Below are 22,245 nucleotides of genomic sequence, written 5' to 3'. Positions count from 1 at the left end.
AGAGAGTAAGGTGTTATTTGAAACACAACGTATGTTACTCTGGTTCTGCAGACTGAGCTCGTTTCTCGGTGCAGGTGTCATCGTGCAGAAGTAGCTTTTAAAAGGTGTATTTTTAAAATGTATTTAATATTATAATTACTATGCATTTAATGCACGATATATATATTTTAGTTATACTGTGAAATTCAGTTAGAACCTTGCCACATGACCGCAATCACACTTAAATTCAGTTTGAATGTTACGTTTTAACTGGTTAGACTGGTTTGTTTAGATTAAGGCCTCGGTGTTCCACTTTCGTACATGTTTAAGACACATAACTGCGTTCACACGTCGGTTCTAAGACAGTAAAAATGGTCGTAACCACAAGAGGAGGGTCTTTTCCTGCATTCCATTTGTTTAATTTAGACCAGTCAAATTCAAAACTAAAGACTAATTTCACTTACTGACACGCTGTACGAATGAACAGACCAGTGCATTGTAGTGCCGGTGTTACGGAGAATTCAGTTCCCCCTGTTTCCCCATTAACGCGCATGTGCAAAAATCATGACGTTTTTTTCAGTCGCTTCGTTGAGCGTCGGTTTATTTGGAATATGTGTTTATAGCGGTATGTTCTTTTTACATTTCATGTTGTATGTTAGGTAGTTTGTGATTAAATACATACTTTAAAGTATTGAATGAACTACTGTCAGAGGTTTTATTGCTCCACCGCAAGTCAGAGGTTTTCACACTGCTGTCTTCAGCCTTGCTGTCAAACAACTAGAATTAACGTGTCAGATTTATTTGTAAATAAATCCTAATACAGGACATGCTCTTATTCACACACTAGTTTAAGGTTACTCATCTCAGCTGCACTACCATTTACTTTCAAGAATAGTTTCATTCATGGTGATCTCTCTCGTTCATTTAAACTTCACAAACTGCATCCATGTGATTTTAAAATTAACAAACAGTATGTAGAACAAGTTTAACCTATAGATCAGTCCATTACACTAACAACACAGGGGGGGGAACACATTTACCTGGAGACCATATGGTTCCCCACATGTATATTACTGTGTGATGATTCTTTTTTTTTTTATTGCAAACTACAGGCACACACACATTTTAAGAACAAAATATTTGTATTAGAAATTAGTGTTAAACTAAATTATGCATATATTACAATTATGCAAATATATAATAAAGAAATCCACCTCAATGCAAATTAAAACTTAAATACTTGAAAAACTAACATATTTATAGCTTAATAAAAATATATATATTTTAAACTAAATAAAATAAAATCTGACATGTGCAAATTTATTTGGGGATGGTGCCCTGGGATTGACTAGCATCACATCCATAGTGCACTCCTGCCATACGTCCAGTTTTCCCAGGAACAGTTCTGGATCCTCCACGGCCATGAACAGGATAAAGCAGTTACTAAACAGAAATTAATGATTAATTTACTATCTACTTTTTAAATAAACTAAAAGAGCAACATAAAATAAAATACAGCAACAAGCAAACTTTTTAGAAATAACGTCCCAGTTAACCTTGGTCTAATCTTCAGTACATACCGGACAATGAAGATCTTCCTCTACTGGTGGGTTGCCAACACATGACTGGTGGTACCAAAGAAATAAAAATAATGCCTTAATTTTATTGGCTTTTTCATTGCACCATGCTATTATATATGTCCTTGACTTTCCCTCTGGGATTAATAAAGTGATCTATCTATTATAGCCTGTGATGGATGTGACAGATGGTACCACCAGTCATGTGTTGGCAACCCACCAGTAGAGGAAGACCTTCATTGTCCGGCATGTACTGAAGATTAGACCAAGGTTAACTGGGACGTTATTTCTAAAAAGTTTGCTTGTTGCTGTATTTTATTTTATGTTGCTCTTTTAGTTTATTTAAAAAGTAGATAGTAAATTAATCATTCATTTCTGTTTAGTAACTGCTTTATCCTGGTCATGGCCGTGGAGGATCCAGAACTGTTCCTGGGGAAACTGGACGTACGGCAGGAGTGCACTATGGATGTGATGCTAGTCAATCCCAGGGCACCATCCCAGATTTTATTTTATTTCGTTTAAAAATATATATATTTCTATTAAGCTATAAATATGTATTTAAGTTTTAATTTGCATTGAGGTGGATTTCTTTATTATATATTTGCATAATTGTAATATATGCATAATTTAGTTTAACACTAATTTCTAATACAGATATTTTGTTCTTAAAATGTGTGTGTGCCTGTAGTTTGCACTAAAAAAAAAGAAAAGAATCATCACACAGTAATATACATGTGGGGAACCATATTCCCCAGGTCTCCAGGTAAATGTGTTCCCCCCTGTGTTGTTAGTATAATGGACTGGTCTATAGGTTAAACTTGTTCTACATAATAGCAACAGTTAAATACATCACCAGCATCACTGTAGTGTTTTATAATTACACACACAGTAATATACATGTGGGGAACCATATTCCCCAGGTCTCCAGATAAATGTGTTCCCCCCTGTGTTTTAGTGTAATGGACTGGTCTATAGGTTAAACTTGTTCTACATAATAACAACAGGTAAATACATCACCAGCATCACTGTAGTGTTTTATAATTACACACACAGTGATATACATGTGGGGAACCATTTTTTCCAGGTCTCCAGGTAAATGTGTTCCCCCCCTGTGTTGTTAGTATAATGGACTGATCTATAGGTTAAACTTGTTCTACATAATAACAACAGGTAAATACATCACCAGCATCACTGTAGTGTTTTATAATTACACACACAGTAATATACATGTGGGGAACCATATTCCCCAGGTCTCCAGGTAAATGTGTTCCCCCCCTGTGTTGTTAGTATAATGGACTGATCTATAGGTTAAACTTGTTCTACATAATAACAACAGGTAAATACATCACCAGCATCACTGTAGTGTTTTATAATTACACACACAGTAATATACATGTGGGGAACCATATTCCCCAGGTCTCCAGGTAAATGTGTTCCCCCCCTGTGTTTTAGTGTAATGGACTGATCTATAGGTTAAACTTGTTCTACATACTGTTTGTTAATTTTACATCACATGGATGCAGTTTGTGAAGTTTAAATGAACGAGAGATCACCATGAATGAAACTATTCTTGAAAGTAAATGGTAGTGCAGCTGAGATGAATAACCTTAAACTAGTGTGTGAATAAGATGCATTTCCTTTATTAGGATATATTTACAAATAAATCTGACACGTTAATTCTAGTTGTTTGACAGCAAGGCTGAAGACAGCAGTGTGAAAACCTCTGACTTGCGGTGGAGCAATAAAACCTCTGACAGTAGTTCATTCAATACTTTAAAGTATGTATTTAATCACAAACTACCTAACATACAACATGAAATGTGAAAAGAACATACCGCTATAAATACATATTCCAAATAAACCGACGCTCAACGAAGCGACTGAAAAAAACGTCATGATTTTTGCACATGCGCGTTAAAGGGGAAACAGGGGGAACTGAATTCTCCGTAACACCGGTCCCAAGCCCGGATAAAAAGGGAGGGTTGTGTCAGGAAGGGCATCAGGCGTAAAACTGTACCAAATCCCGCAGGCGACCCCTAACGGGAAGAAGCCGAAAAAATGCCGACCCCGTAACCGAAAAACGGGACAAAGGCTGAGGAACAAGAAGAAGATGTGTAATCATATTTGTGTGATGGAGACAAAAGGAAGGCATGCAGTACTATTTAATATCAGTATCTTTGTTTAAGGTTTTTAAAAGGGGGGCTAGCAGTCACTAAAAATACAAATATGGAGCAGAAATAAGAAATTACATATTGGGCTTGAAGCCATCCCAGTCAAAATCTGTGACTCTAAACCTGGCCTTTATAGCAGCAGTAAGCAACTTTTTTGAACGTCCCATCCTATTAAAAATAAATTGTTTTCCTGCAATATTTAACCACTGGGAATTATGAAGGGTCTTCAAAAAGTTTCCACACTTTTATATTTTGGTTGAAAACGGTGAGGGCGGGAGGATTAGTAATTGGTTGTGTCTGAGAGACCAAGAGAGAGCTTATAGTCCGGATTTTGCGCCATCTGATTCCACCTTTTTGGATGCTCGAAGAAGCTTTAAGGGGAAGAAGATTTTAATGTGATGATGTGAAAGCAGCGATGCATCAGTGGCTACACACTCAACCAAAAAAAAATTTTTTGCTGTTGGCATTATAATGATATGATGCTGGAAAATGCATCGCAAAGGAAGATGACTGTAGAAAAGTGAGAAATTCTTAATAAATAGAGTTTTAAAAAGTGGCATTTTCAAAGAACACTCATAACTAAAAGCCAAATAACTCTCAGGTGTCATTTTGTAACTCTGGATGCATTCTTTTTCTTTACTTTGCAGACATGTCGACGAGCAAAGTTGCACTCGTGACCGGCTCAAACAAAGGCATAGGGTTGGCAGTGGTGCGAGCACTGTGCAAGCAATATGATGGAGATGTGTATATGACAGCCCGGGACGTCAGGCGTGGGACAGCAGCTGTGGAGGCACTAAAGGCAGAGGGGCTGTCTCCACTTTTTCATCAGCTGGATATCGCAGACCCGGCCAGTGTGCGAGCAGCACGTGACTTCTTCAAAGCACAGTACAATGGAGTGGATGTGCTTATCAACAATGCGGGCATTGCATTTAAAAGTAAACTACTTCTACATCTTGGCATTAAAGCAGTGGGGCATGGCCAGGGCAGCACAGTTTGTTGATTTCACTGCTCTGTTATGCCTGTTACATAACAGGTAACTTAAAACAGCATTGTCTAAGCAAGAAAATCACCAAACTGTGCTGGACTGTGGTCTTCTATGACCAAATTTGGGCACCTCCACAAAGGAAATACTGAAGTGTTTACAAGTAATACCCATTGTGTCTGTATTATATAATAATCATTTTTATGTGCTCCCCATATTAAGAAAAGCTTGGAAAAAGTGTAACAGCTAGCAAATTCTAGTCCGAATGTTTACTGACTAATTTTGGGTAGATGCTGCACTGACTTGCTAACATTGACTTGCTAACACTGACTAAACTTGTATGTGACAGATGCTGATAAAACACCTTTTGGGATCCAGGCTGAAGTGACTCTGAAGACCAACTTCTTTGCCACCAGAGATATGTGCAATGAGTTTCTCCCAATCATCAAATCAGGGGGTAAGTCGAATTTTTGCTCTTGTTCAATTATTTTTGGAACTTATTCACTTTGAGACATAATAAGGAGAGACGTGACTAAAAGGTGTTTGGGAATCATGGATATGAATGGTAATGAAGGTTCACAATGCAAAGTGTCCCTGCACAAACCAAGCATCAGTGAGACCATGACACTGATGTTCATGACCGGCCATTTCTTTGTAAAGTTTCATTAGTTCTGACTGAATCTATCGGATCCACTCCTTATAGGAAGGGTGGTGAACGTTTCCAGTGTGATGGGTTCCATGGCTCTGAACCGCTGCAGCCCCGACCTCCAGGCCCACTTCCGCAGCGATGACATCACTGAGGAGGAGCTGGTGGGGCTGATGGAGCGCTTCGTAAAGGATGCTCAGGAAGCCGCTCACACCCAAAGAGACTGGCCTGAGACTGCATATGGTATCTCCAAGACCGGCCTTACGACTCTGACCAGGATCCAGGCTCGGAAACTGACTCGGGAGAGAGCTGGAGATCAGATCCTGTGCAATGCCTGCTGCCCTGGCTGGGTCAGGACAGATATGGCAGGGCCTAATGCTCCGAAGTCGCCAGATGAGGGCGCCATCACACCAGTCTATCTAGCTCTGCTGCCTCCTGGGGCCAGTAAACCCCATGGGCAGTTTGTGGCAGAAAAGACGGTGCAGCCTTGGTGAGCCCGTGTGTGTACGTGTGTGCATTTTGTATTCTATCTTTAACTCTGTCGATGAGGTGTGCTGGTCTTTACTCAGTTGAAGTCAATACGCTTGGTTGGGACATGTATGGTACAGCAGCTGTTTTTTTTTTTCTTTTTCTCTGAACTTAAGTTCTGTTATAATTTAGAAGCTGATGGATCTTCAGTTAAGTCAGCTGCACACTGGCATGGGCTTTATGGCTGCCACACATAAACAAACCTTTCTGGGCATTTTTTGAGGTACTTGGTTCAATATTCAGTTACAAATCCCAAGACCTCTGTAAAAAACATGTATCTTGCCAGTGTATGTAAACCTTTGACTTTAACTGTATTTTATATAGCTATTCCAATATATAAATCACTTGCCTATTTTTATCTATAGATTAATGACACTCCCTGAAATAAAATGGGTGTGTGTGTCACTCCAAGTAATTCAAACATTCGTACACACAGTGACCCAAATCCAGTTTCAATAAACACCAACATACACTAATGTGGTCATTATATTGTTGGTATAAATACAGCGTTTTATGGTGCTCAGTTGGTGCAGCAGTCTATTATGGTAGTCCACCAATGTATAGATTCGGGTTTGAATCTCAGTGGTGCTCTAGCCCATTTAAGCTTCTACACAGACATGATTGGCTATGTCAGTATGGGGGATGGCCAAAGTCCTGCCACAGATTGGCACCATGTCCAGGGTATTCCTGCCGCATGTTTCCTGGTAAAACCGGACCAGCAGTGACCCTGACCAGGATAAAGTGGTTGTTGAAAACGAAATGAACTACAGCATTATCATTTCAATCTAAATGTTGATTTATATTTTTGTTCTTTGACTATAACATAAAAGCTTTTCATGTTCAGGTGCTTTTAATATGCTTGGAAATATGTAATGGTACATCATGTGTGTTACTGACTAATAAACTTCATAAATAAAGGGATTAAAAATAAAATACATTGTATTTCTTGTTACTGTGTATATTGTGAATGTCTTCTGACTTCAAACAACAGTTCAACACAAAATAAATGATGCACAGTTCTCCTTTAATATACATATATTATGTATGGTGTAAAGTTTACTTTTGTAATTAATGAGTTCACGTATGGGGCACGGTGGCTCAGTGGGTAGCACTGTTGCCTCACAGCAAGAAGGTCCTGGGTTCGATCCCCAGGCGGGGCGGTCCGGGTCCTTTCTTTGTGTATTTTGCATGTTCTCTCCATGTCTGCGTGGGTTTCCTCCGGGAGCTCCAGTTTCCTCCCACAGTCCAAAAATGCAGTCAGGTTAATTGAAGACACTGAATTGCCCTATAAGTGAATGGGTATGTGTATGTGTGTGGGTGTATAAGTGTCTGCCCTGCAATGGACTGGGGCCCTGTTCAGGGTGCGACCCTGATTGGATAAGTGGTTAAGTGAGGGAGTTTATGTATATAAATTCTGTAATATAAAATTATTTTTGTTGCAATAGTATAAAACAGGCATATTCTTGTTTCAACTTAACTATGCCTTTGTACACAAAGCTACATCCATAAAGACTTGGTTAGATGAGTTGATTTAGAAGAACTCCAGTGGCCTAAACAGAGCCATGAACTTAACCCAGCTGACCATTTTTGGGATGAATGGAAACGTAGGTGGTGAACCATACCGTCTCATCGAGTGTATCACACATACAACAAAGACTGTATGTGTGAAAGTTAGAAGACCTTGTCAGTTATGCTAGGCTTACCTTTTTGCTGTCACAAATATAATGAGTTATTTATGGCATCCAGTCCTGAGGGTCCTTAACTCTAGTTCTGGATGGGGATTCTTCTAAAATGTGAAAACATTACATTACAAGCAGTCATATGTCTGCGAACACTGACGTTTCTAAAACATAAATTCCTGGTCTATTTTGTATTGTTCAGACATATCGGGTCCATCAGCTGTTTTTAAGGTCTTTGTCTTTTCTCAAAAAATGTCACTGAACCATTGTGAACACATCAACAAGCCAGCCACTTCTAGAAAGATTCACCACTGTTTCACTGTTCCATTTGAAAAAGCATGGCTCTCCCTGTGGGCTGGTCCTAGACCCTTAAAATGGCCCTGCAACACTTAGACTCTTTGGAGTGACTTTCTTCATCTGGATGAAGGTTCAAGGTGAGTAAAATTGTAATTGTACAGTGCTGCGTAGATTTGGATGCATGTTTTGGATCATTTTTTGGATGATCCATCCACAACCCAGAAGATTTATAGAAGTTACAATTACAATTTTGAACGTTAAAAATATGAATTTATAAAGTATATTTAAATTGTATTTAACCAAATCAGGAGGCAAAAAGAGACTTAGACTTAGTGGTAAAGACAAGTGTCTGCAATTAAAAACTGACTAATGCATTATGGTCATATTAAGATTAGAGATGGATGAGTACCGATACTAGTACTCGTACTCGCAAACGAGGCTCCGATACTAACATACCGTGTACCTAGTGCACGTTACTGCGTTAACGCAGGGATTTTCAACCTGTGGGGCGCGAGTGCCTGACCGGGGGGCGCGACATTACGAGATTTTTTTACTTCTAAAACTAAAGCAATTCATTTTCACCCACAGGAGACAGACTGAATTATTCTCACTGACCACGCTCACATACACGTTTAATGTTATTAGTTCCGTTTGAGAAAAAAAAAAAAACCCTTTAAAATAGAGCTAACAGTGAAGATAACCGGTTACAAAAACAGCGACCGCTGTTACAGGACGTGTGTGTGTTCAATACTCTGTTTACAGTGTCGATACAAGTGATTCATGAGTCGACTCGTTTTAAGCGCAGCGTAAGTTTCTTTTCTCAGTCAATTATCAGTGTTTACTGTTATAATGAATGATGCGGTTGTAAATAAACACCAACTACTACAGAACATTTTGTGTAACTCGCTTACATTATAAAGCTCAGGCTTAATTATACTGGTTATTACCACAGAGCGGGAGTCGACTCAGAGTCGTTTACGATTTACCGAGGTGAACCACGAATGTACGTGCTGATAGAATCGGCTCAGATGGGATCGGACTGTATTATCTTTTTAAAGTAAATATTTCAATCAGCAGAATCGCATCGCATGTATGATGTGCACAACGTTAATTACGTGCGTTTATTAATGAACGTTTACGTTAGCTTGTCAGAAGCTTTCTCAATGATGTCTGTGCGGTGTTTTTTTTTTTAGCAAGTGATGGCAACCGAAGCAACTGTTCCACTGCACTATTTTACTCTAAAAACTACACTATCCCATAATGCTCCAGATTGCATCATTCTAAATAGGTATCGGTATCGGTATCGGCGAGTACAAAAATACATGTACTTGTACTCGTACTCGGTTGGGAAAAAATGGTATTGATGCATCCCTAATTAAGATATTATTATGACATATTATTAGTCATATTATTACAGTCACATTAAGATATAGACACATTAAATGCTGAACATTTGAACCCACACATCTTAGAACATGCCGCCGTCACAAATTTACATAATTGCATTTGCATAACTTCAAATTTTGCATATCTTGCTTGTACAGAGTTGGCGCAGAATACAGTACAGAATGTTTGGTTTTGCTTTTGGTATTGTATCAGAAATGTAAGCAAGATCAACACTTCAAAATATTATTATTATCAATATGAGTGCATCTTTAAGAAAAGGTGTTGTGGGGAAAATCTCTGCTGCTATTTTTCTCTCATATTACATTGATCTGAATTGTCACTAATAAAACAAAATATTGTTTTAGGTCATTTCAAGCATTACATGAAACACTAGGCAAATGGCAGGGATACACACTGAATGGTGCTAATTCATTAAATTCATCCACTGGGGGCCAAGATTCTGAGAGAATAAATTCACATTTATTATTTGTAACACAATTTATTATGAATCATATAATAAGCATAATGATTTACATTAAACGTTTACATTAAGACGTGAATCTTTGAAAATTGCATACACTTCAAAATTTCTTAATATTTGGGACTGAAAATCAAGTAAGCACATTTCTTAGTATTTGGAAGAAATCATAAATGTATGGTTTGTCCATCCCTGAAAGCATGCAGCTGATGTTAATGTAATAAAATGGGTGGGTAGTGGGTAGCACTGTCGCCTCACAGCAAGAAGGTCCTGGGTTCGATTACCAGGCGGGGTGGTCTGGGTCCTTTCTGTGTGGAGTTTGCATGTTTTTCCCGTGTCTGTGTGGGTTTACTCCGGGTGCTCCGGTTTCCTCCCACAGTCCAAAGACATGCAAGTGAGGTGAATTGGAGATACTAAATTGTCCATGACTGTGTTTAATATAACATTGAGAAGAGATGAACCTTGTGTAACTACGGTTCCTGTCATGAATGTAACCAAAAGTGTAAAACATGACGTTAAAATCCTAATAAACAAACATAATAAAATACAAAAATAATTTCCCTGTAGACATGTTACCATCTTATAAACCTGGTTTATTGGGTGTTAATGCATAACACACATCTACTCACACACAGAAGTGTATAATTGTGGGTTATTTCTTTTTTTACTACAACAAAACATGGTAAAATTCTTTTTTGATCTCAGATGTGATCAATTTTAAATAAGATTGAAATGCTGGAGTATACCTTTAAGACTTTCTCCTCACTTCAGGAGCAGACTGAGCTATGACAATTAGACTACAGACTGGTTGCATCTCAGGTATTGACTTAAGAGAATCACACACACACACACACACACACACACACACACACACACACACACACACACACACACACACACACACACACACAGAGCTATTGATTGGTAGATTAGACGGCTACTCGGATCGACTGAGAGCTAAAATTGCAGGCTTCGTTAAATCAAACCCCACTGGTCTCTTTAAATAGCTCAGTCTGAGAGAAGCGTTTATGAATCATCCCACTACCATATTCCTACCCCATAACTAAGCTGATACTACATAATCCTCTAAACGCAGTCCATATGTTGCATTAAATTCATGATAATATGCACTATTTTTGACAGCTTAGTCCAAATATACAAATATGTACATATGCAGATATTAAACAATACTTATTATTCAGGAAGACGATGTATTACTTTGACTTTAATGCCTTTTTTAGAATGTAAGGTATCCAGTGTGCTTTTTGACCACTGGGTGGCACTGTAGACCATCATAGAATAAAGTGTGGAGGGGTGGGCTTAACAAATACATATATACACCGATCAGCCATAACATTAAAACCACCTCCTTGTTTTTACACTCACTGTCCATTTTATCAGCTTCACTTACCATATAGAAGCACTTTGTAGTTCTACAATTACTGACTGTAGTCCATCTGTTTCACTACATACTTTGTTAGCCCCCTTTCATGCTGTTCTTCAATGGTCAGGACCCCTACAGGACCACCATAGAGCAGGTATTATTTAGGTGGTGGATCATTCTCAGCACTGCAGTGTCAGACATGGTGGTGGTGTGTTAGTGTGTGTTGTGCTGGTATGAGTGGATCAGACACAGCAGCGCTGCTGGAATTTTAAATATTGTGTCCACTCACTGTCCACTCTATTAGACACTCCTACCTAGTTGGTCCACCTTGTAGATGTAAAGTCAGAGACGATCGCTCATCTATTGTTGCTGTTTGAGTTGGTCATCTTCTAGACCTTCATCAGTGGTCACAGGACGCTGCCCATGGGGTGCTGTTGGCTGGTTATATTTTTAGTTGGTGGACTATTCTGCTGTGTCTGATCCACTCATACCAGCACAACACACACTAACACACCACCACCGTGTCCTGACCATTGAAGAACAGCATGAAAGGGGCTAATAAAGCATGCAGAGAAACAGATGGACTACAGTCAGTATTTGTACTATAGAACTACAAAGTGCTTCTAGATGGTAAGTGGAGCTGATAAAATGGACAATGTATGTAGAAACAAGGAGGTGGTTTTAATGTTATGGCTGATATATATACAACAGGCACTGTGTGTGCTTGTGGGATTCTGGTCGAGTGAGTGAGTGAATCAGTGAGTGTGTGGTGTTCTGCAGTGGACTAATGTCCTGTCCAGCCGTATTCAATGCTAAATTAAACAATAAAACTGTAAAGTGTTTATGAAACACAAAATTGCTTCGGACATTTTTAACTACACTGTATTCCACTGTAAAAGAATTCTACATACCTTTATGTTTACACTAACCATTGTTTCAGTTAGCTTTACGCTTGTGCTTAGCCACAATTCAAGCAGCCGAAATGTGGCATACATGATGACATATCCTTCTGCAGTGGAATGAATCAGACACCCCCGTTAAAGGAGACTGAATAGTTGAGCTCAATCTCAGACATGTCAGTGGCACTGATTCTCAATGGAGAAGCGCCTCCTTCCTATCTTCCCTACTCCACCTCCACCACCTCTTCCTCCTCCTCCTTCTCTCCCACATTACAGCTGCTCATCTGTTAACTCTTTCCTCTCGGCACTACCTCTAAGCTCCATGTGAACTCAATTCTGTAAACAGGGGCCGTCCATGTTCTTATATTTGCCTCATTAAATGTGCTTTTGAACTCTATCAGTATGTTCACTTAATGCACTGTTTTTATAAAGACAAATTATATATGATATTAACTGTGCCCTAAACGTCTTTGTCATTAGGTGTGTTTGGTATGTGCTTTGTTTGTTATCTGATCTTGATATTAAAAACCTGTGACTGTATGTGAAGCTACTCAAAATTTTCCATAGGTGTGTAAATATATTAACAAGCGTGTGTGTGTTGAAGATGAGCTTGTATGGACGCTCAAGTAGTGCAGCAGTCTAAAACAGGATCTCACCAAAGGACTCAGGACACGGTCCTTGGCAGGGCCACCAGCCTGGCCAGGCGCTCAGCTGACATAATTGTCCACATTGGAAAGAGGGAAGGCCGAATGGGGATTCATCTGCCTACTAAAACAGCACCTCCTATTCTGATCAAAGCTGTTTCGCTGAATTTAAAAGTAAACAGTATTGATGGAAACCGGAGTTCACCCATGCAGACACAGAGAGAACATGCAAACTCCACACAGAAAGGACCTGCACCACTCCACCTGGTAATCGAACCCAGGACCTTCTTGCTGTGAGGCGACAGTGCTACCCACCGTCGTTTGGTAGTTCGGTGCATGTCGGTTCTAGGCCGTGCCGATGAATGTCAGCCTAAATTGCTCCTCTATTTAATCAGATGTTTTCAGTTGACCTCTTGACCTATTTCGAGGCATAAAGCAGTGCAAAGCCAGTCCGGGCAGGGTGAAAATCTGGCAACATCTGCTTGCCACCTCATTTGACTGACACACATCTGTCTGCTTCCCAGCTGTCAACACTTCCTTTTCTTTTTCTCTCATATTTGTTAGGCAGCTTGCATACCTGTTCATTTTCATATCGTTTTCATTGTAATAACAATAAATTTTGTTTGTTTGTTTATTAGGATTTTAACGTCATGTTTTACACTTTGGTTACATTCATGACAGGAACGGTAGTTACACAAGGTTCTTCACTTCACAAGGTTATATCAAACACAGTCACAGACAATTTAGTGTCTTCAATTTACCTCACTTGCACGTCTTTGGACTGTGGAAACCGGAGCACCCGGAGGAAACCCACGCAGACACGGTGTGAACATGCAAACTCCGCACAGAAAGGAACTGGATCGCCCCACCTTGGGGATCGAATCCAGGACCTTCTTGCTGTGAGACGACAGTGCTACCCACTGAGCCACCGTGCCGCCCAATAACAATAAAGAAAAAACTAGTCATTAAAAAACATTTCTTCACATCTTTACATTTGTGTATTTGTACTTGTTGAAAAACACAGAGAATTCAAGTAGGCTGGACAGGTCAGAACTCAAAAGTTGGTGCAGACATTCCACTTTCATCTCACAGATTGGGGTCTGGGGTCCATTGTTCCTAAACTACACCTCCCCCTTCTTCTCTCTTACTCCCTTTTCTCTCCTTTTGCACCCCCCTGCTTCCCCCACTTTTTTTTCCAGGCCTGAGCTAGGCTAGAGAGCCCAGATGAGAGGACGGATACCATCCCACCCAACCCCCCTCCTGTTCTCACTTTTCCTTCCCCCCCCCTTCTTCTCTCGTGAGTGTTTTTGCTCCATATTTTAGAAAACTGTGAGCAGAGAGAAAGTATGAGCAGGGGTGACCCCCAAGCCTCTGTGGATGTGTTTGTCTGTGTTAGAGCATCAGACTTTAAGGATCTCACACAGAGAAAACAAGGGCGAGTGAGAAGGACCGGAATCTGAACGGTGGTGGCGGTAGTAGCTGAAAGGTCTAGAGCTGGTGACCACACATTGGGAAAGAGATGTGTGTGCAGGATGGTGGGTATATATGTCTGTGAAAGTGTGTGTGTGTGTGTGTGTGTGTGTGTGCTGGGAAAGGGGGGTGGCTGCCTTGTTTGTAGCTTGTCAGCAATTGCCTGAGACAAGCCTCCCCCTGCATGTGTGAAAGCTACTTGGCATGAATGCCTGGACCGTACCAAGTGCAGGCGAACGAGGAGGGGGGACAGAGGCAAGAAAAACAGATCAGACCGGAGACAATAGGCCCCTGAAGTGTTCCCCCCAAGTTGCTTTGATGTTGTCCTAGCGTCTAGATGCTTGGGGAGACCGAGGATTGCGGGGAAAGAGAAGCCCTTTGTGTGGATGTGTGCGTGCAATTTTTTTCCCTACTTCATCTCGTTCTTCTCCTCCGGGCCGGCGTGGACAAAGGGGAGGGGGACAAAAACTCGGGGAGAAATAACTGTGGAGACAAACGATGAAAACCCAACTGGTTTTGTGTCAGCGCTGCGTGTGAGAGAGGGGTCCCGAAAAGAAAGAGAGTGAAGCGAGAGAAAGAGGAGGAGAAGCTGCAGTAGTGCAAGAGAGGGTGAGTAGGCTGCTTTTTCCCTCAATGCCATGCCTGCTCTCACATTTCTTCCTGTCTTTTTTGAAAGAGGGGGGTATAAAAAGGATAAAGAGGAATCCACGTTGGAGTGTGAGTGTGGACAACAATTGGACTGTTTGTCTACTATTACAAGACCAGCTACAGAGCTACATTATTCTTAGTTCATGAGAATGCATGTCATGGAAAGACCTGGGAATCTGTCATCAGATAGTCTGGAACTGATAGCACCCCATACTCATGGCACCCCAGTCCTAGGTCTGCCAGAGCAGCAGTATTGGCACTGCTGTGTGTTCGTGTTTCAGTATGGTACAGGGTATTTAGGTCCTGCGTGTGGCAGTAGTGTCGCTTCATTGTCATTTAGTGTGTCAGCCTTGTCATTCTAGGCAGCAGGTGAATTGCAGTGATTGGAGCAGTGTGTGTGTGAGAGCGTTTTGAGGTGGGGGGTGGTTCTATTCAGCCTGGGGGGGCTCTTGGTCTGTACACAGCATGGCGGTTGCAGTTTGCTTTCACTCCACCAGCTGTTTATAAAGCCTGCCATGGTTCCCTGTAGCTCATGCACACACAACTCCTTCACACTGAGAGGTTCGCTGATTATCTCATGGCATGCCAAGAAACCAAGAACTAGGAAATTCTAATATCAGAATATCTGAATGTTAAATACAGGCACATTTAAAGAAAACATACATGATTTGAGTTAAAAAACCATCAAAACTGACTATGGGAAAGTCAGTTTAAACAATTTGATTGCTAGCAAAATGCATTAATGCCTGGCCCACTTCTACATTAGAGGATTTGTAGGTGTAGGTGTCACAGAAAAACATGAAGAGTTCGGTTTGCTATCATTGATTTAAATGTGGATTTGCTAGACAGTCAAAAACAACGATATAATTCTCTGATTCCATTCATAACACATTGAAAGAATTGATTCCAGTGCTTAATTCCACACACTTTCATTCAAGTTTCAAAACATATCACACAAACTAACTGATTGTATGAGCTGTAGTACGTGTGTACATATCACGACATGTTAAATGGTGCGCTCGGGTGGCGCAGGGGTCTATTATTCTAGCCCACCACCACTGAGATCCAGGCTGGAATCTTTACAATGTTGGTTACATAGTTGGGAAGCTCTGATCGTTAGAAAATAAGCCTTTGGGAAATGTATACCTTTCTACTGGATTAATACACTTGAGTAAACATCTCTTTTAGACAGAAAACTTGTCAACATTGTCCAGCTCCCGAATTAATGATTAGAAAGTCACTGGTTCAAGCCTGAGCACTGCCAGGTTGCTACTGTTGGACCCCTGAGCAAGGCCCTTAAGCCTCAATTGCTTGGGTTGTACTAGTTCACAGTTGTAAGTCGCTTTGGATAAATGCTATGTTATAATGTTAAGAAAAAGCTGATAAATCCCTATCATTCCTTTCATTAGTTTTGAGAAGTGTGTTGTATGAATCTTATATTTTAGCTACTATCACACCCATCACACCCATCACAGACAGTATGTTTCAACCTAAAATGTAATGTGGTAAAAAAGAGAATTTTCTCAATTCCACCCAGAGCACAAAGCTGACTTCAGATGCTTTAAAGGTTAACTTCTATTTAACATCAGACGATTCCACCCCTTAATGGAATTTGTGGGTGTCTGAAATTCTTAACCTCTGACCTTGCATTGAAACAAAATATGTTTTAACATCAAGCGTAGGCACTTCTTGTGGTTGTGGAAGTAAATCAGACAATCCTTGCCCACACAAACGTTAAGCTCCGGTTCAAGCAGTAGGCTTTTAAAAGTCTCAGATGTGCTGATGCATTAGCCGATCGCCTTGCCGTGTAGTAGCGGGTTTTGTTTACCTTCATCTGATTGTTTATTTGTTTAAAAGGAACAAGTTGTGGTCTGTCTGGGATTTGGCAGAGATGCCTAGCAAAGACGCTGGGGCAGCAAAATAGAAAAGAGCCTTGGGCCAAGGTTAGTGCCAATACCAAATGTCACTTTTAGTAACGTGAGAGGAAATAGAGGCTCTACAGCATTCACATCAGCAAATAGAAGCAACAAACTTTGTACACAATAAAATGCTAAAAGAATGCTAAACTATTCTAGGTAAAATATTCTTATTAATAAATTAATTAATTATAAAGCATCTCTGTTTTGATTGTTGTAACATTTAAATTTTATATATTAATTTTTAAATATATTACTACCAACACAAGTATTAATGTACTTTACCACCAACAATGCTAAACATGTCCAATCAGGCAAACAAAAGTTTGACTGCTCTCAAATACCAGTGTATTATTTTCTACTATATCATCTTAATGATGGACTGGCTGGGCCGCTCAGGTGGCGCAGCGGTAAAAACACACGCTGGAACCAGAGCTGGGATCTCGAATACATTGTATCGAATCTCAGCTCTGCCTGCCGTCTAAGGCTGAGCAGCCACATGAACAACGATTGACCTGTTGTTTAGAAATGGGCGGGACTAAGCCGGAGGGGGTCTCTCTCTCTCATGACTGGTGCAATACCGACCTCTGCTGGCTGATTGATGGCGCCTGCACAGAGATGGGAAAAGAGTGCTCTCAGGGTTTGTCTCTCCGTACACAGAGCTGAGCTGCAGGAGGTGATAAGGTGTAGGTGATAAGATGCATACGGCATACTTAAAAATGGCCGCCCATGCACTAGGTCATCCGGGTACTTTTCGTGTACTGTTTAATATAAACTATGTCTTCAGACACACTACCTGCTCTCATGTACTGCTTTTGTGTACTGTTCAGTATGGAAGTATGCGATTTCGGATGCAGCCTAGGTCTTTTCTCCATGCCCTTGAGACCATGCTGGGATGGCACGTACGGTATGTGTCATCCTGGAGGCACTGGACTGTGCAATTTGAAAGGGCTGCAGGTACCAGTAGAGACAAGGACACTAGCAAAATGCAAAACTAGAGAAGGATCAGTCAGTAAGAATAAGGATAAGGAGAAAGTATTTGTCTGTGTCCTTCACCTGCAAAACTATTTCCTTTTTGGTGGTTGTCTTGCTGTTGCCTTGTAAGTGCACCTGTTGTCTTTTTTATTTGCACCAAAGCAGGTGAAACTGATTTACTACCATGTATGCTTCCTAATTAACTTGTTGATTAAGTGTTTCTTTAATTTTTAAGCAGAGCATTATTAACCAAACAGCTGCTTTATATGTTACTTCTACTGCATTTCATTGTAAACAACAGTGCATTAAACCAAGAATACAATTCTATGCTTACCTAAACATAGCATTTAAATTTAACTTTTAAAACAAAGAAAATGTAGCCAGTGCCAGCCAATGTGGTTTATAATGTGCAAGGATTTCTAAAAAACAGATTCCAAATAGTGTGATTTCTAATAGAGTTTAAATAGACTAACTATTAAGGACTACAATCTGAAATAAAAACAAATATCCATCCATCCATCCACTCACCCATCTATCTATCCATCCATTTGCTCACCCATCTATCTATTCATCCATCCACTCACCCATCTATCTATCCATCCATCCGCTCACCCATCCATCTATCCATCCATCCATCCATCCATCCACTCACCCATCTATCTATCCATCCATTTGCTCACCCATCTATCTATTCATCCATCCGCTCACCCATCCATCCATCCATCCATCCGCTCACCCATCTATCCATCCATCCATCCGCTCACCCATCTATCCATCCATCCATCCATCCATCCGCTAACCCATCTATCTATCCATCTATCCATCCATCCATCCATCCATCTGCTCACCCATCTATCTATCCATCCATTTGCTCACCCATCTATCTATTCATCCATCCGCTCACCCATCCATCCATCCATCCATCCGCTCACCCATCTATCCATCCATCCACTCACCCATCTATCTATCCATCCATTTGCTCACCCATCTATCTATTCATCCATCCGCTCACCCATCCATCCATCCATCCATCCGCTCACCCATCCATCCATCCATCCATCCGCTCACCCATCCATCCATCCATCCATCCGCTCACCCATCTATCCATCCATCCATCCGCTCACCCATCTATCCATCCATCCATCCATCCGCTCACCCATCTATCTATCCATCTATCCATCTATCCATCCATCCGCTCACCCATCCATCCATCCATCTGCTCACCCATCTATCCATCTTTTCATCCATCCACCCACTCACTCACCCATCCACCCACCACCCAGCCCCCGCCCACCCATCCATCCATCCATCCACCCATCCATCCACCCATCCATCCACCCATCCATCCACCCATCCATCCATCCATCCATCTATCTATCCACCCACTTACCCATCTATCTATCCATCCATCCATCCATCCACCCGCCCACCCACTCACCCATCCATCTGTTCATCCATCCACCCACTCACCCATCTATCCATCAATTCATCCATCCGTCCGTCCGTCCATCCATCCATCCACCCAAATCCGTCCATCCATACAGTTTAAAAGGAGATACACTGCTGCAAGAAAAAGTGACTCTTGCTAGCCACTGTTTTTCTAAATAGCATTATAAAACCACACCCTCCCATACTCCACCTTCTAATCACAGTTCACAGCAAACAGGACAAAATTAAAGATTAAACAAGCTGGACAGAAGTAAATAATGTAGTACAGCACACCCCAAAGAGCTTATGATAAAAGAAGAGGGAGCGAGAGAGAGATTTGGTCATCTAGAAAGGAAGAACATTTTCTGAAGAGAGCGAGAGCTCCAGAGGAAACAAACATTGATACTTTACACTTGTCAGATATTCAATCCATAATGTATAGCAGTGTTACAGACATGCTTAATAACCCACAGCAAACACAGAATGCATTTAGTTAGATGCCAGTTTAGTTAATGCCAGGATATGCCTGCATGCTGTCATAATTGTTTTCAATATCTCCCCCAGGCATAAGCAAATCTTAGTTGGTTGGCACAGATATTCAGTCCACAAAATAATGAAGTTGGAAAGAGATCGAAAGGAGGCAGACATCAAGAGAGTCTATTTCTCTTCTCCAAAAACCCTCCTTTTGTGCTGGAATGTGAGTTCCTGCATTAATCCTTCATATTCTCCCAGCTAATAACTTTCTGAATGGAGTAGGATGTGTGCAAGCTTTGGTGTTTGCTTCTGTAGCAAGATGATTGTAAATTCATTTAGAGGTGTCTATCAAACCAAGATGGAGGGAGGAAGGGATGGGGGAAGGAGGGGGTGATGATGTCTTGGGTTTTTAAAGCACATTTGTATTCATGGCATGACGAAGGAGCCACTATATGAGGGAGAGAGAAAGATGTAATAAGGGAATGAGAGACAGACAGAAATGGAATGAGAGGAAGGCTTGACAAGGCTAGCTCAAGACGATACATTGAGTGAGGATGACTAGTGTGATTTGCATAGTTTCAAAGGCATAGCATGGGCTGACCGTGAAGTATACGCAGGTATTATAAGTAAGCTCATTCATTTATTCATTCATTCATTTGTGGGTGGCGGAAGGAAGGAAACACCCCGGACAGGTTGCCAGTCCATGACAGGGCAGCAAACTGATTCCTAAATTAAAAATGCTTAAAGTTTGGCGTCCAGGTGGCGCAGCTGAATAATTTGCTAGCACATCAGTGCCGAGATTCTGAACTCCTCGGTTCGAAACTCGGCGTTGCCTCCGGCCGGTTGGGCACCATCTGGCAGACACAATTGGCAGTGCCTGCAGCAGATACTAATTTGCCGCCGTATCTGCAGGGTGGGGGTCGGACTATGTGTGGGGTGGGACCTTCATACGGAAGGACACTGACTGGCGGAAGAGACGCCTGTGCGTGTACAGCGTGTACTAACTGGCATAAGAGGCGTGTAAAGAGGCGTGCTCTCCTCAGATGCAATCGCGTATCCCTCAGCAGCGGAAGACAAATTGAGTCGATAAATTGGCAGGAAAATGGGGAGAAAATGCATTAAAAAATGCAAACTTGCAAATCTGTTATGATTCTTATGACTGACATCTGCATATAAAGGTACGACTGGTTGACGGTAGAGTTACAGGCAGAGTTAGCGTCCTGATATTTATGTTTGCCCTGTCGCTAGAAAATCACAGGTTTGAACCCTAATAATTCCACAGCAATCCACAGCTAGAGTAAAGAGTAAACCCATAACTTGTGTTTTTTGCAGTTTTGAAGGTATACTTAGTTATAATCTTAAAGAATATTATAAAATCGGGCCGCTCAGGTGGCGCAGCGTTAAAAAAACACGCTGGAACCAGAGCTGGATCTCAAATACATCGTATCATACGCCATGCTGCCCACGTGTCGAAGGGGGCGTGGGTTAGCTTCGTTCTCCTCAATCAGAGCGGGGATCGCATTGGTGGAGAAGAAGCATGACGCAATCGGGCCATTGGACGCGCTAAATGAGAGAAAAAGGGGAGAACATGCATAAAGAAAAAAAAAAAAAATATATATATATATATATATATATATGTGTATATATACAGTATGTATATAAATAATATTATAAAATCAAGTTCTGTGATAAAATCATATAAACGTTATAAATTAGTTTAGCTCTGTTGAATATTTGCTGCTCTTCTGTGAGCCAGTTAACCACAATGCACCACACAGAATCCACTGAGCTCTCTATCTAAATGAATACGATGTGGAAGTAAACTTGCTAGTGAACATGTTCCATAGGGTCTGTAAGTGGATTAAGTGAATGTGAATGTGTAGCATACATGAAGAGTATACAGTTAATGTAGTAAGTGCTAGCACTCTCCAGCCAATGTGTGGTAATTTCCATCTAAGCATTCAGATGTTCTGCACTGACGTCTGGAAACAAAGCATATCAAACTGGAAAAAGAACTAAGCGGAATCCCAATGATTCACTTATTTTAAACTAAATTAAACAAGGATATTTTGGGAACATGCCACCCAGTTATATCAGGCATCTGTCTGGCTTAATAAAGTGAAATCGGTTTCAGAATTTGCACTGGTTATATGCTATCTACTTCAGCTAAAGACCCAGTTGAAAGAGCTGTGAGCCAAGCTGATCCAACCGCCTGGGACTCAAATGTATTTGTTCTGTGATCAGAACGTCGCCGTGTGTGATCTGAGGAGAAAACGGGGGTGTAATTTGCTTTGCCTTTGAAGCCTCAGCCACAGTGTGTCACTCACACCCAGGCTGTCAGAGATCCCGTCTTTCCTTAAATGTTTTTCCTCTCTCTTTACCTTGTTTTCTCCTTCTTTCCTTCTCGTATTTTGCAGCAGATGTTTGGCTAGTCTGGATGGGTTTGTTTTGAATCGTCTCCTTTCCCTCTGGCAGGTTTTACTCCCTCAACCTCCTTCTGTAAATCACAGCTTTCCCCCACGCTTCACCAGTGATTGAAGACATTTCCTCTCACATCCTCTAATAACCGATTTCACCAGATTCACATTACACATACGGGTTTACACGCAAGTCCTATTTTAGTTTATTACAGACAAAGAAAAGAAGATCAAGCTACCGTTTATTTATTTGCTCTCTGTCTTTTT

The 22,245-nt window shown here is 41.0% G+C and overlaps 2 protein-coding genes across 5 annotated transcripts in view; both read left to right on the top strand.

The window, feature by feature from the left end:
• The first annotated feature begins 35 nt into the window (after window positions 1-35).
• cbr1 (carbonyl reductase 1) lies at window positions 36-6,816 on the top strand. Of its 4 annotated transcripts, none has more exons than XM_063010567.1 (4): window positions 97-104; window positions 4,375-4,662; window positions 5,059-5,166; window positions 5,413-6,816. In XM_063010567.1, the coding sequence occupies exons 2-4, from the start codon at window positions 4,377-4,379 to the stop codon at window positions 5,847-5,849; spliced, it is 831 nt and encodes a 276-aa protein (XP_062866637.1). In that variant the 5' UTR covers window positions 97-104; window positions 4,375-4,376; the 3' UTR covers window positions 5,850-6,816. The 4 variants fall into 4 exon arrangements, 2 of the variants coding, with proteins under 2 accessions (XP_062866637.1, XP_062866636.1); XM_063010566.1 differs by lacking the exon at window positions 97-104 and adding an exon at window positions 3,284-3,868; XR_010014859.1 differs by lacking the exons at window positions 4,375-4,662; window positions 5,059-5,166; window positions 5,413-6,816 and adding exons at window positions 1,726-1,826; window positions 1,940-2,134 and having other exon boundaries at window positions 36-104.
• Window positions 6,817-14,418: 7,602 nt separating this feature from the next.
• Window positions 14,419-22,245, top strand: part of bcl9 (BCL9 transcription coactivator) — a 131,138-nt gene continuing 123,311 nt past the window's right edge. Inside the window, exon 1 of the mRNA XM_063009838.1 lies at window positions 14,419-14,729. The gene's annotated coding sequence lies outside the window, so the exon portion shown is untranslated. The remainder of the gene's footprint in view (window positions 14,730-22,245) is intronic.

Source organism: Trichomycterus rosablanca, chromosome 15 (assembly GCF_030014385.1).
Source record: "Trichomycterus rosablanca isolate fTriRos1 chromosome 15, fTriRos1.hap1, whole genome shotgun sequence".
In the NCBI taxonomy this organism is placed as follows: Eukaryota; Metazoa; Chordata; class Actinopteri; order Siluriformes; family Trichomycteridae; genus Trichomycterus; species Trichomycterus rosablanca.
Note: the sequence above shows the minus strand (reverse complement) of the source record. Positions and strands in the feature narration are given on the sequence as shown.